Here is a 14,685-nt window from a genome sequence, read left to right on the forward strand (position 1 = left end):
GGGGTCCACAAGAATTGTCTTAGCACCCTCTTCTCTCCCTTTTAAAGTGGGCCACAAGTGCTACATGTGAACCCAGCAGACCTGTCAAGCAGGAATTGATGCTGTAGTGTCAAAAGGAATGCTCACAGTCCCCACCCTGGGTATTCAGAGGAGTCATCTGTGCCCACTCTGATCAGCCTGTTTTCTCCTTTGAGGCATTTCAAACATATTCGCTCTACTAAATAGTTACTTATTGGCTGGGAGAAGTTAGAGAGCCAATGCAAATTAGCCGTTAGAAATGTCTGACAAGGAAAAGGTAACTTTCTAAAAGTTACTTTCCCTTAATATTTATCAAAAATCCGACTTCACCATTGAAATGGCGTTTAATCGAAACTCCAGGATTTAGCGATTTGCAGAAAATAAGCGCCTTCAAAATTTGAGAAATTTTATGTTATATTTTTGAAAGGTTGAAAGGGACATGTTTTTCATGCCTCAGCTTCTTTCGAAACAAGCTAACGTGAGGAGAATGTGCCTGTCAGTTATGGGAGCCAGCAACACTGTACGCCTGGACTCTTGTTAACCTAATCAATGTGTGATGATGGATCACTGCCCCTCAGCCGCGAGTGTGGTTTCCATTGCACCCTCAAAACCATAAAAACACCATCTTCCGGCTTAACAAACATTTCTTTCCAAGAATAACCATCTTAACGCGGCATCTTTGTGGATCTTTATTTGACGCACAGTCTGTTAAGAAAGCAACCGTTTCCGTTTGATGCAGACAGACACATGAAGTTCCATTTAAGGGCAAGATTGCAATGTGCTGTTGAGAAGGACACCTGACAGCGAGTGGTATGGCCAGCCATCAAGTTTGTGACAGAGTGCAAAACTCTAAATCAGTTAATTATCAATATTGACCACCTCACTGGAATACGAATCTCATTAATAAATTTTCGTGTTGCAGGTCTACAATAACTACACTGCAGGACTCCTACATCACGTTATAATTTTGCGGGAAACTGTCTGTGACTGTGCATAGTAAATGTGCAGACCTACAAAGTATATTCAAGCCTATTGATTTTCTTTCCTCCTCAAACTAACAAAATTAATATCTTCTCGTCCATCTAAGTGGAACAATGCACCCTTACAAGAAACACTCCAGAATCATCAATAACTTAATTTTCATATTCACATAGGATTCACAACAAGGATCAGCCAGCAGAGAACTCTCTGTACTCAGTGAAATTATATGGCGAAAACTAATACCAAAATGCTATGAATGTCACAAATTGCATGAGCAGTGAAGCAAAAATAACCCAAGAACTAGAAGCCAGCCATACACACTGGTACAAAAATGGACAAAACACAAGGTTTATTAGCAATAAGTATACAAACCGAAAAAAAAAAAAAATTAACTTCAGAGGCAGGACCTGCGTTTTTGCTCATCCTTCAACTGTTTCTTTACACTTCTCTAGGCTTGCCTACTCAACATTCTAATGCTATCTTGTAACTCATACAGGAAACCCTATATCCCAATCAGGTATAGCCAGGTGGCTAATCAAATGTATTCAAACTTGCTTCATTAAAGCTAAAAGACCTTTACCTGGTTACTTCCAGAGCACATTCCACTCGTAAAAAGTGAGCTACACTGGCCTTTTTAGGAAATATTCCCAAAGCTGACATTTGTAAGGGAGCTTCAGGGTTGGTTTACCCCACACACATTAACTAAACACTACTGTATGGATATCTTAGCACGCCAACAAGCCATTGTAGGTCAGGCAGTGCTACGTACCCTTTTTCAAACTACAGTAACTCCCACAGGCTAGCCACCGCTTCTAAGGAGGGACTGCTTTACAGTCTATGCGGAGCATGTGTATCTACAGCCACACATGCTGTTGAACGGATTAGGTTACTTACCTGTAAGCATCTGGTCGTGGCATGTAGTGCTGTATATTTACATGCACCCTCCCCTGATACCTAAGGCCGTTGTAATTACATTACATATTTATGTGATAAATTGACATTTGGCTTGGACATCCTTGTTCTTACACACTCCTTACACTTGTTTCTCACCCGCCTGTGGGAAAACAATCTTACAAATGAGTGGATGCCCGTTGCAGTATCACTGAGGAGGAGTGACTCGGTCTTGGGACTCTAAAGACTTCTTTAAAGGAAAATAAGTTGCGTAACTCCAGACCTAACACTAGATAGCAGGAGTAGGTAGAGCATGTGAATCTACAGCACTACATGCCACAAACGGATGCTTACAGCGTAAGTAACATAATCCTTCCAAGACACAAGCACAATTTGAAAACATTACTATGCAGAAGCATTCTTGTTGTGCCATATGTCATGATATGATTGCGAATGGAGGGAAGGAAGCCTGAAAGTATCTGTTACAAGAAGGGTCATGCATGGAGCGTGCTCTAAAGCAGAAGTGGGGCAAGACATAAAATGGCAAAATAATTGGTAAGGCTCTGTGACTGTTGGCTCTGTGCCTATGTTGGCTCTTGCATCTAGAGCAGGCATTGGAATGGACAAAGTGAATCTGTCTGGCTATGTATATTATCACATCTTTTGTGTCTATGCATCTTGTATGTGAAAATCCTTATTACATTTTGTTCCTCGTGGTGTTAACATGGTTTCTTTTCAGCTATGTTCTTTGTAACTCCTTTTTCAGAACTAGAAATGAATTGGCTGAAACACTTGAACTCTTGAAAGCACAGATAGACCCATCGTTGCTGAAAAAGCCCGAACAGCAGGATGGTTCCTCCAATGACAGTCCTGTTCCAAATGAGAAAGACCTCAAACCTCAGGAAGAAATTGTACCTTCAAAAGGTGTGTCTTTCTCTCTCATGCTAATTTAGATAAGAGTTCAGCTTATCATTTGAAAAAGCAACAGGAAACAAAAATGAGTTGTGTTAAGTTGCAACAGCTCTAGGAGATGTCATTGCTCTGGAACTCTTTTGAAGACTTATGAAGCCCTGTAACATTGTGCACTGTACCACAATCTAGAATACTGCTGAAATTCTGTCTCTGAATGGGAAATAACAAAAAACAGCTGGAAAAATAGTGACAATCAAGTAGGAAGCCAAGGCCCTTTATCTTGAGTTACTCTCCTCAAAAAAAGTTTTGTTTTTGTGCACAATGGGAGAACTGTCTATGCTCTTTATTTTGTACTGTTATAATCATGTGCCTTCTTCTGATTTCTTGTGATCTTAATGTCTTAATGCAGGGTTGCATCCGGTTCTAGAGATGAGTGTTCTGCAGGCATCAGCTTTCTCTTTGTAACCTTCATAGATCAGGATTTTGGTGCTTGTTTCCATATCTTTTTTTTCTTCTTGCTGCTGACACCTTGTGCTCCTTAAGGATCCACTCCTGACTAGCCACATGCAATGGGAGAATATGGATTGTGTCCCAATAAGATTCATGCCTTTATGTCAAAAATAAGCTAAGAAAGTGTCCCTCTGGTTATCATTTTAATTTACTGTGGCGGACATGAGCACCGCAGTACCAAATAATCGTTGCTGTGAATCAGCGGGACATTTCACAGAGAGAATAAATGTATGACCTCTGTGTGACAGAAGACTTTTCAAACAGGAAAGTTACCAAACTAAGCCACAGAATGGTCATCCCCTTAAATTTGTAGGCCATTTCTCATGATGGAAATTTGTCTGGCTTTCCGCAGACCTGCTCTTAAGGGAAGTTAGCTGCTGCTACATCTGAAACTTCAAAATATATAAGGCAGTTAGATGTTAGTCATTGATTATTGTAGTTTATGCTTCTCCTTCTTACTGCAAAAATAAGAAAAATATTTTGAATATTTACCTCCTGAATTGAAAGGACCACTTACAGGAATTCCCGTCCTTTTATCCACCTACTTTAGATTTCAGACCATTGAGCTACATGCCATTCTCGAATCATAATCCATTGCAATAAATATAAAACAAATTAACAAAATAGTTGAGTTCAATAGTAAATGGGTGGACCTGACATACTAGTGATTAATGACAGTGCTCACACAGTAAGCAGTTCTTTACCACCAGACTGACCAACTTACTCCTAGAAAAGGCCTCACACGCTGCTCTCCAATCCTTGCAATGAGAGCTTCTGTTGTAGAAAAGGCCTGCATCAGGTCTGAACAATTCATGGTTTGTACCATGAAAGCACTGAACGTGAATGAGCCAGCTTCATGCCACCCAAGATGTTATTTTTCTCCATTTATTCCTAGGGAGTCTGCTCGGATAGTTATGCATTCCAGTGTTAGAGCATGCTCTGAGAATTTCCTGCATTGCTTTCTATAGCCCAATTTAGTATGTTTATTTATTTGCTTATCTCACTAGAACACTTCACTTAAAAATCTATTGAGGTTCTTAATGCATCAAATAAAATGGCTGTATAATATATTTAGTTTATTGAAGGGTTAATTTTAGATTATGTAAAAAAAACATTGGGCATCCTTTTTTGTGTATATACAACACAATCCATCTCAAAAAAGGCCTACAGTTATGTCTCAAAGCTGGACATAAAATATGACATTATCAAAATTTGCTAAGAAGTTATTGCGTGCTTTATCTCCGGTGATGCAAAAATCCGCTTTGAAAATAACTTCAGGCCACCTCTGCAGAGGTTCCAGAGGGATACGGCAATCTGGAAGAAGCTCTCGCTGTCGCTGCTGGGTCGTGCGGCCCTTTTTAAGATGATGGCGCTGCCGCGGTTTTTATACGCGCTCCAAAATTACCCAGACCTAGTCCCACCCAAGTACTTTGCAGATATTGAGGCTACTCAGAGAGACCTTCTGTGGAGTGGCGCACCACGCATAGCTCACCAAAAACTAACACTGGGGTGGTACGATGGTGGTATAGCACTGCCGGACATTCGTAAATATTACTGGGCAGCGCATCTCTCGGCTATCAACCAGGGCACGTACGGCAGTGGGGATGATCCCGAGTATGGGATGGATAGGTGGCTCCTCCCCGGGGGAAACTTTGAGACCGCACTCTACTCGCGGCCTAATAAGTTCCACCTCACGGGGCCTACAAAGCACTCGGTCCAACTGTGGCACATTGTGAACTGGAAGCTAGGGTGGGCTGACAAACTTACGAAGGCAACCCCGCTCTGGGTGTCAGAAAGGCTCCGGACGTTGGGTCCCACTAAGGGATTTCGCAATTGGGACCTAATCAGGATATCCCATATAGGGGACCTTTGGGGATCCAGGGGAATGGTGACCTTTGCCTCCCTGCAGCAGTCCCACGAGTTGGCACACTTGGAGTTCTTCCGGTACATGCAGGTTCGGCACTCTCTTCAATCTAACATTCCACCCGGGACAGCGCTCCCGGAATCCTCCCCCTTAGAGGATAGTTTGCTTGATGGCTACCTGCCGGAAAGGGCAATATCCCTCACATGCAAAAAACTCGTACGGCACTCTCCGGATCCACTGCGCTCCCTCAGGGGGAAATGGGAGGCGGATGGCCTGGAGATTGATGATGAGGAATGGAGGGAGGCGCTCTCTTCCCCCAAAGAGGTGGCGATATCGGCAAGGTTGCGGCTGATACAGCTCAAAATATTACATTGGGTGTATGTCTCAGGCACCAGGCTAGTGTCGATGGGGAGGAGTGCAGATGGGCTCTGTCGGCGGCAGTGTGGGGAGTGGGGGACATTTCTTCACATAGTATGGGAATGCCCGCAAATTCAAACATATTGGGCAAAGATACATGATTGTATGAGCGAGGTTTGTGGGGTAAAGTTACGGCCTGAAGCTAAGCGGTGCCTCCTGAACATTTGGGAGCCCACGGACCTATCAGTAAAAGGCAAATTGTGGGCAACGCTGGGGCTGGTGATTGCAAAACGTAACATAGCGCACCTATGGGGAGTGTATGTTTCGAGGGGGTGCCACGGGAAATGGGTAACAGTCTGGTCTTGTTGGAATGCGTACCGCGGCAACATCTGCGAACCTCCCATCTCCCCCCCCCCCCCTTGAAGAAATATTAACCCAATAATGAGATGGTACTGTCTACCCCTAATATGCTGTCCCATGTTAAGTTACAGAATTGTCTGTGAGTCCAAGGATGAAACACTGTAACACCATTAAGTGAAAATTGTGCAACGACCAACGTGTTTGTTTGTTAATAAAAAGATTTTTTTTTTTTAAATAAATAATTGCGTGGAGGACACCTTATGCAATGATTGTGATCAAGTCTGCTTGCCACGTTCAGTGCGCCATGTATGAGTATATTATATTTCTTCAACGCAGTACCAATGCTCAATTCTTCATGAAGTTTTCTTCCCTCGATCTTTGTAGAATTGAGAAGCTTGAACTAGTTAAAGTGGTACCAGGTGCATCATTCGTCTTTACCTATCTAACATATCACTCTTCATAGATACAAAACTCAGCCTTCAGTTTATCAAGTGATTTCACATTTCCTTTTATACCGATTATCTTTGAAATGGCTATTTTGGCCAATTTCTTGAACCCATCCCATCCAGGTCAAATTTTTCTGCCTGTACTTTCCATCGCCAGGGTAGTTTCTTTCAGCTCTTATCTCTTACTTTATCGTAGAATTTTTTGTGGCTGTCTTCCAGGATATGATGCACATAGAATTGACTGGCAGAAGGCCCTTTCCCTCCATAGGTCTTGCCCTATCAATAATCTGTTTTGTCCTATTAATAATCTGTTGATTCAGATTAACAGTTCTCCGAGTAGGCAATTGCCCAGTCATTAATGACCACCAAGTGAGAACAAACATTGGTCAGTGAGATGTCATCCTCACACAGCAATCTATGCAGAATAGGTAGCAAAAATGCTATATGCTGTGCTGTGCCACAAAAGAGATTGCAGTACATCTTCAATCTCCCCATAGGAATCCAGTGTGGAATTTTCCAGAGAATTTGGAAAGTGACATCTTTAAAAGAGCTGGCATCTTGGGAGCAATAAGGGCAGAGTCATTGAGTGCTGGACACTCATTCTTAGAATTTCAAGGAATACATTTCAGTTGTACTCCCAAAATACTGCCTGTATTTTGAATATTTCAGTGCCTAGGTACTTGAATCCCTCTCCACGAATTTGCAGCAAGTAACATGACAGAGAGGATGTGACACCATTCTCAACAGGAAACTAGGAAGACTTTGATCAGTTGATTCTAAATCCAGACTGAATACTATATCTGTGGAAATAGGCCATGTGTCTGCACTGTATTTGCAGCAATGTGTCTACACTGAACAGAAAGATATCTGCATAGAGCGGCTTTCAATCCTCTCTATCAACCTTCTATTGAAATACTGCACTAAAGGGTCTGTTTGACCCAGCACTTCAGCGGTTCAGAAGCCATGGTGAAAAGAGCTGCAGACCAACATAGTACCTAGCTCCATCTAGATCAAAGCTCAGGAAGAGAAGTTTTTTTCATTAACAATAGTAGTGTGAACATCATATAGCAATGACACTTATGTCAGGAATTCCATCCCAAAGCCAGTTTATCATAGAACCTTCAACAGAAAGTATCACTCTATTGAGTACATCATCTTCTCAGCATCCAGTGACCAAACTGCAAATGAGTCCTCAATACACCGAGCTCTATCCTTGCAATTTGGAAGTCTCTGTAGAGTTAATCTTGTAGAAGTGAGCTAAGTAACATGAAATCTGACTGCTCTGGGTGGACTAGGAATGAGATGACTGCCATCAGCCTATTTACTTGATGATTTCCCCTGTTTAAGTATCAAGGCAATAATAGTGTGTTACATTCCTTCAAACATTATACCCCTTGTTTGGAACCTTGAAACTATTGCAAGAGTTTATTCTCCATCACTTCTCCTCAGGTCTCCAATCAAGTGCCAACGTTTTGCTTTTTTAAATATAGGGGACATCAAGGTCATTGAGTTAACTGTCCGGTATCAACATAATTCCATTGCAGTCTAGCTAACCCTTCATCATAACGCCCCATGCCACCATAAGGGGTCTTAATCATCTCTTGCCACTGGAACTTATCAACCATCTTACACAGCCAGGCTTTATTGCCCACCTTTTACATCCTCTAAATACATATGTAATAGCTCTTAGCCACATTTCTGTTATTTGATCATAGGGCAGTGCAACTCAAGCTCATCCTGTTTTTCACAGGAGAATGAGAATGCTCTTTCCTTCATGAGACATACCGATTCTAGTTCTTTAACCCATTTGCAACAGGTTTTTTCTTAAATCCAATTTTAGACTAAGTCTTTGAGCCCATCACAGTTTTATAGGCCTGTAGCATTGTGATGCTAGGGTGAACAATTGCCAAATGTTTCATACAGTGTTGGGATGATGCTGGCTTGAATTGGTGAGTAACTGTCAGACTTTGGTACCCCACTTTATGAATAATAAAGTGGAGTTGTTGGATTGGTTGTTTCCTTGAAATTCTGTATTGCGGGTGGGTAGTTCAGAGTTAATTGGAATAAAGACCAAATACAGATGGAAACATGTGCATGGAGCCCAGTAGTAGTAAAAGTCTAGCCATCATAAATTTACTTTTTAATAACTCCTGATCGTTACATCAGATTTACTTCCTAGTTGCTTGTTTCAATTATTGTTTTCTTTTTAGCTAAAGTGATGTGGGATCTTTTTTGTATTTGTTTCTTGACTATAATGTTGTTTTGGTGTTACTATCTATATATTACACACTTAAAAAAAAAATGATGTCTTGCTGCTTTTTCCATGCTAACAAGAGTAAACATTGTATTCCACACAAAAACCTATTTTACTACTATATGCCAGATTGTTTTGATTGTATCGATATAAGCTGTGGCTGCGTTCCCACATAAAGACCACTCTCCCTATAGTATTACAATCTAGATTCCTACCCTTTCTACTCTTTTTACTGAAAAAATCCTGATTTTGTAGCTGCAATGTACTGAGTTAATGCATGTGTGAGAGGAGGGGTTATTTTATTCAAAGCATATACACACAGACTGAGAATTTGCCTACCTGACATGGCATTTGCACAAATCAAGAAGCTCCCAGTGGCAATCTTTCTAAGGTAATTAACCAGGTGCTTGTGAACTTGATAAGCATACCTTACAATTTACAAACTAAACACATGAATGGATAAATAACGAAATTAATATTGGCCTAAAATATGCATATTTTGGTTTATTAGTACATCTGCTGGCTGTGTACCAATATAGCTTAGCAAAAACCATAGTGGAATTAGTACTTGAAGCCTGAATTATTAGATTGGACCTAAAATACCATCATTAAATGTGTCTGACGGCAATTGATTCAATGCCAACATTTGGAACTGAGATGAAACATGATACCTCTAATTTTGCCAATGATATGCCAGTGGTGAGCTACACCAGCCTTAAGATTGGAAAGTGATGGGTGAAGTTGAAGACAGTCGCCCTAAGTGGGAAGGATATGCCCAGGCGTGGGTCCCATGCTCACTATGCCTTTGGATTGAAGGTAGTTTGGCTGATAAGGGGTGATATCCTGAAACCGGTGCCAGTATGCTTGTTTCTGGTCCTGGGAGGACCTGGCCTGGCAGATTGGGCTGAACTGTTCCCATGGGGAGCAGGGTCAAGACTGATCTGCATATGGCTAGGTCAAAACTGCAATGGCATAGTGAGCATGGCGATGGATGTAGGCCCAGATCTCTGTAGTGGGGGTGAATGTTTGGCAATGTTCAGCATTCCGTCCATCATTTTGTGTTGCTACAGAATTATGACCATCAAAATGGAGATGCCTGCGAAAGGTATATATTTAAACATGCTACTAATGCTAATATTGTTATAGACCATAATCCCTTTAAAAATGTTCAGAAGAATGTGCAGGGGCAAATTGAATGTCTAGGGGTAATTTTACAAGCAGAGTTCAAATGTGTAATTCTTGTCCTAAACACACCTACCCTTTGTGGCATCATTCAGTTGATTGGAAGTTTTAATTATCCAATAAAGGAACCTATAGCTGAACATATTTATTTACAGTGTGTTTCTAAAGTGCTCTTTTTTACTGCATGGTATTAGAGCACTGTACAATTACAATCATTACCAATTAAGATAATGCGCATACTTATATCCTCATGTCAACAGAAGAAAAACATGGAAATTTGGGAAAGGAATAGGAGATACAAATGCCTTTCTTTAACAAACCGCTCTGTACATCTGCTTTAAAATGTTAAACAATTTGATGTTCGCACTTTTATGCCATTCCTAAAATAATTTTCAAACTTTAGACATCCCAATAACTGATATTAATGTAGTGTTTTCTTCTTAATCCGATCTGAATTTCTATTGGCATGGTTTTTTTATTGCTACAATATTTCTATTTAATTCCTTTTACAAATCTTAATATCTTCAAAAATTATTCGTGTTGGTTTGACATTTTTCACATAAACAGGTACTTCACCTGAAAAAAGAGGTGACACATTTACAATTTTATGTTGAATTCCCTTGGGAGACCAACACCACTTATTGTACCCGCCCTCTCCAGCAAGCCTGCTACAATTGTAGCTCTCTGTCCCGATTTTTTTGTGATCCAGAGAATAAGAAATTGAAAGTCATAATCAGCCATGGGTTGCCCTGTTGGCTACCTAAGACTGTAATTGTGTCTGCAAACATTGTTGAAGCGCCTACTTATTTCCATTACAGCTGGGCTTTTGGGAGCTTACATTGCAGGATTTTTTGATTATTTTGTAAATTGTATTATATTTTGTGTTCACAGATGAAGAATTATCCATAAAGGAGGAAAAGGCACAGGAAGGCTTAAAGGAGGAGAAAGATCCAGACCAACCCATAGATCCAAAGGAGGACGGGCAATTTGTCAAGCGGGAGAAGGTTGATGATAGTGTGAAAGAGGTGGTGGCTGTTCAAACTGTGAAGAAGATAGATGAACATATTGGAAAAGAGAAGGTAGAGGAGAAAATCATTGAAGACAAAGTGATAGAACAATCAAAAGAGACAAAGAGTAAATCAACCACACTAGACAACAAGGACAGCATTGTAAAAATAGAGAAATCTGAGGAAGTTGAATCTTCTGAAACTACTCCTGAACTCTTGGGCACTGAAAGCTTTATTGAAAGCAAGATTATCAAGTTTACCAAAGAAGAAAATGATTCCTTTAAGGAAAATGTAAAACCTGTGAAAGTTGAAAGTAAGGATCAAAAAGACTCTGATGTAAAGAATCGTTCAGATAAGGTTAGTGAAGTTGAGAGATCAGAAATATCTGTAATAGTCAGATGTTCCCCAGAGGTTACAGAGAAATATACTGAGGAAACTGAAAAGCTTAAGAATGATCAACAGGCTAAAATACCTCTGAAAAAGAGGGAAATAAAGCTAACTGAGGACTTTGATAGCCGAAGTAGAGGATCCTTGTGTAAATCTGTGACGCCAACAAAGGAAATGTTAAGGGAGGAAGGGAAAGTCGATGAAGAGGTTGTAAAGCGAACTCCTGTATGTGCAATGACTGGAAGTGACGGAAAGCCACTTGTGAATGGGGAGGTGAGCAATGGAAAACTCATTCCTCTGGGTAAAACTAAAACTGTTATAGTGAACCTATGCAGCACAAAAGAACATATATCATCTAAAGAGGAAAATGGCTTAGTAGGAGAGAATGCAAACTCTGTTATCAAAAGTGTGGCCACTGCAAAGACTGAAAACAATGTGGCATTAGTGGCTAAAGAGGTTACTGACCAGAGGTCTGAGAAATATAATCACAAAGTATCTATGAATATTGATTCTCTTTTAATGAGAAAGCAAAAAGGCCTCATAGGTCAGGCTGAAAAGAAAGTGGGAGATTTCACAACTAAAGGTGAATCCAGTGCAGAAAATAATCCTGAAGTGACTACTGAAAAGCCCCAAACAGATTTGCTTCCTCAGATGAAGGAAGATTTTGGACAGCCTGAAAAATTAGAGACTTCACTCTCTTGTAGCAAGCAGACTGCAACAACTTTGCTATGTAGTAAGGCGCCTCAAAAAACCTTGTCATCTTGTACTCCACCTGAGACATCCTTGCCTTCTAGTGAACCCCTGAAGAAACCTTTGGCTTCTAGTGAGCCACCCCCAAAAATATTATTTTGCAGCAAAGCACCTCAAAACACTTTGTCTTCTAGTGTGCCACAGGAGAAACCTTTGTCTTGTAAAGAACCTCAAGAGAAACCCTTACCTTGTGCTGAATCTCTAGAAAAACTTGTTAATTGTAGTGATTCACCCGAAAAAATCCTGTTTCGCAGTGAGCCACCAGAAGAATCCTTGTCTTCTAGCAAGCAACCAGAGAAACCTTTGTCTTTTAGTGAGCCTCAAGAAAAACCTTTGTGTTGTGATGAGCCACCAGAGAAACCCATTCCTTGTGACGATTCACTAGAAAAAGCACTGTCTTGTCGTGAGCCACCAGAGAAACCCTTGTCTTGTAGTGCTCTACAAGACACGCCGTCCTCTTTTAGTGAGCCACCGGAGAAATCCTCATCTTGTGATGAACAAGCTAAATTAATTGTTACTAGAAAAAGGGGTTTGAGAATTAGATCAAAGAGAAAGCAGAATCTGTCAAAAACAGCATCCGCTTGCCCATCACCCCCTACTACTCTGTCTGCAAAAGGTTTGTTGACTGAAGAAAGCATAGAGTTGGACCATGAAACTTCAGAAAACAAAATCTCTGATGGCAAACTAGAAGAGAAAACTAGGACAGAAAAACAACAAATAGAGGCTACAAAAGAAATATCAGAGCCTCTTGAAAGTATACAGGTCTCTAACAAAGAAATACCTTCAAAGACTCAGAAAAAAACACCACTTTACAAAAGCAGAGCAAAACATAGGCTGCCCTCTGAAGAGGAAAACAGTGGAACAGAAAGTAAAGAGATGACCTCTGAAAGGCAGAAAGATGGTCTTAAATTGACAATTAGAATTGCAAACAGGAAGAAAAAGCCAGATGCACCTCCAGATAAAGAGTCTAAAGATGATAAATCTCTGGAAATGTCAAAAGAATTTAAAACAACGAAAGAATTCAAGGATGTTGAGTCTCTCCTTGAAAGTGAAGGTCATAGAACAAAGACAGAAGTTAAAAAGGCAAAATCCCGTCAAAATTCTGAGACTCCTAAATCCAATGACATTACATCTCTTACAAAGTGTGACGAATTAAAGGGTAAACTTTGCCCTAAGATGGCAAAATCTCTTCCAAAAGATGCAGATCTTATAAATACTGAAGAAGAGGAAGGAAGTATTGGCCGTTCTTTGAGGAGATCTCCAAGGATATCAAGACCCAGTGTGAAAGTGGTTGCTGTTAGGGATCAGAATTGTGAGAAAAAAAAAGCTGAAGAAGAAGAGAAACCACCTACACAGTTGCCTGATGAAACAGGTGAATCAAAACCAGAAAAGGAATTTCTGTCAAAACTGAAGAAGGTAAGTCGGAGTAGATCGAGCTTCATCAGTCCACCTTATATGTACAATGCGTACTCTGGAGTGTATATTTCTTATTGCTGTATGTGAATTGTTGCCAGTTGAAAATTCCTTATTTTAAAACGCAATGTACACAACATCCTCATACTTTAAGAAATATGTTTTGTCTTGCTCACCCACAGTACATTTGTGAACAATGTCAAAAGCATAAAACAAAATACTTAGCAAACAGTGTGAGCATCTTTTTATACACCTATAGATATCATGTGTATGTGTAAAAAAAAAAAAATATATATATATATCCGAGAAACAATCAATCCTTCATATTGCAAAGACTGCGCCGAGCCCCAATTCTTTTTCAAAAGCGTGCTTTATTTCAAGCAAAGACAAACACTGTCCCGACGCGTTTCGGAACCGTAGTTCCTTGGTCACGGGTCAAGAGACGTTTACGTGCATCACATGATATAGTGCAAAAAATATAAACAATACAAATGAAGGACTACGGATACAACTTTCTTTAAGCAGTGTATCACCGCCATATTGGAATGGTTTCACTATATCACCTTATATGAAACATAGTTGAAAAACAAGTGTTCTCTGACATACAAATAAAGAATTGTTTCATCATAAAATAATGTTAATTTACCCAAGTGGGTCATGAATGCATAAACAAAATTAATTTCACTGTATCGATATATACATCAAATTGATGAACGAGTGTTTCTCTGATATAAGACTTTCATCGTCAAATATTTCTCTACCCTAGTGGGTCGTGAATGCATAATCAAGGATACTTGAAACAAACAAAAGTAACAATATAAGTATGCAAGTGAATTGTCCTGCCCAAGTGGGCTAATCACTACAAGTGTGTGATGTAAGAAGTGATACCATAAAAGGCGAAATATTACTGCCATTCTTTCCACTCAGTTGAACACTCCGTCTCCTGAAAAAATATAAATCAAATGCACCTATCATTAAAATGAATTTTTAGAACTATTAAAATTACTACACAAACATCTTACAACAAGGCAATACTTTCCGCTTCATAATATCAAAAGATATTTAAAAAAAATATTTAAAACCATAGGAAGGGCAAGTGGTGATCAAAATTGTATATACTTCAAGTATATTATGAGTATATTTTAACCAAGGTGGACTGCTAATTCTTCATCTTTATTTATACCCCCAGGGGTCATAGTCTCGTATTTAATTATCAGTCTAGATTCTAATCTGCGCAATTCCTGCGTTCTGTTTCCCCCTCTTTCAGATTTCACAATCCTGTCCAGGGCACAGAATCTCAATAACCTGCTATCTTTGTTGTGACATTCCTTAAAATGTCGAGCAATGGGATAT

The 14,685-nt window shown here is 40.0% G+C and overlaps 1 protein-coding gene across 1 annotated transcript in view; it reads left to right on the forward strand.

The window, feature by feature from the left end:
- The window catches only part of RSF1 (remodeling and spacing factor 1), a 705,323-nt gene that overhangs the window by 229,713 nt on the left and 460,925 nt on the right, over positions 1-14,685 (forward strand). The window contains exons 5-6 of the mRNA XM_085623248.1: positions 2,657-2,814; positions 10,667-13,335. Of these exons, the coding sequence (XP_085479374.1) occupies positions 2,657-2,814; positions 10,667-13,335 (2,827 nt within the window). The remainder of the gene's footprint in view (positions 1-2,656; positions 2,815-10,666; positions 13,336-14,685) is intronic.

The sequence above is a fragment of the Triturus cristatus genome, chromosome 8, assembly GCF_964204655.1.
Source record: "Triturus cristatus chromosome 8, aTriCri1.1, whole genome shotgun sequence".
NCBI classification, from domain to species: Eukaryota; Metazoa; Chordata; class Amphibia; order Caudata; family Salamandridae; genus Triturus; species Triturus cristatus.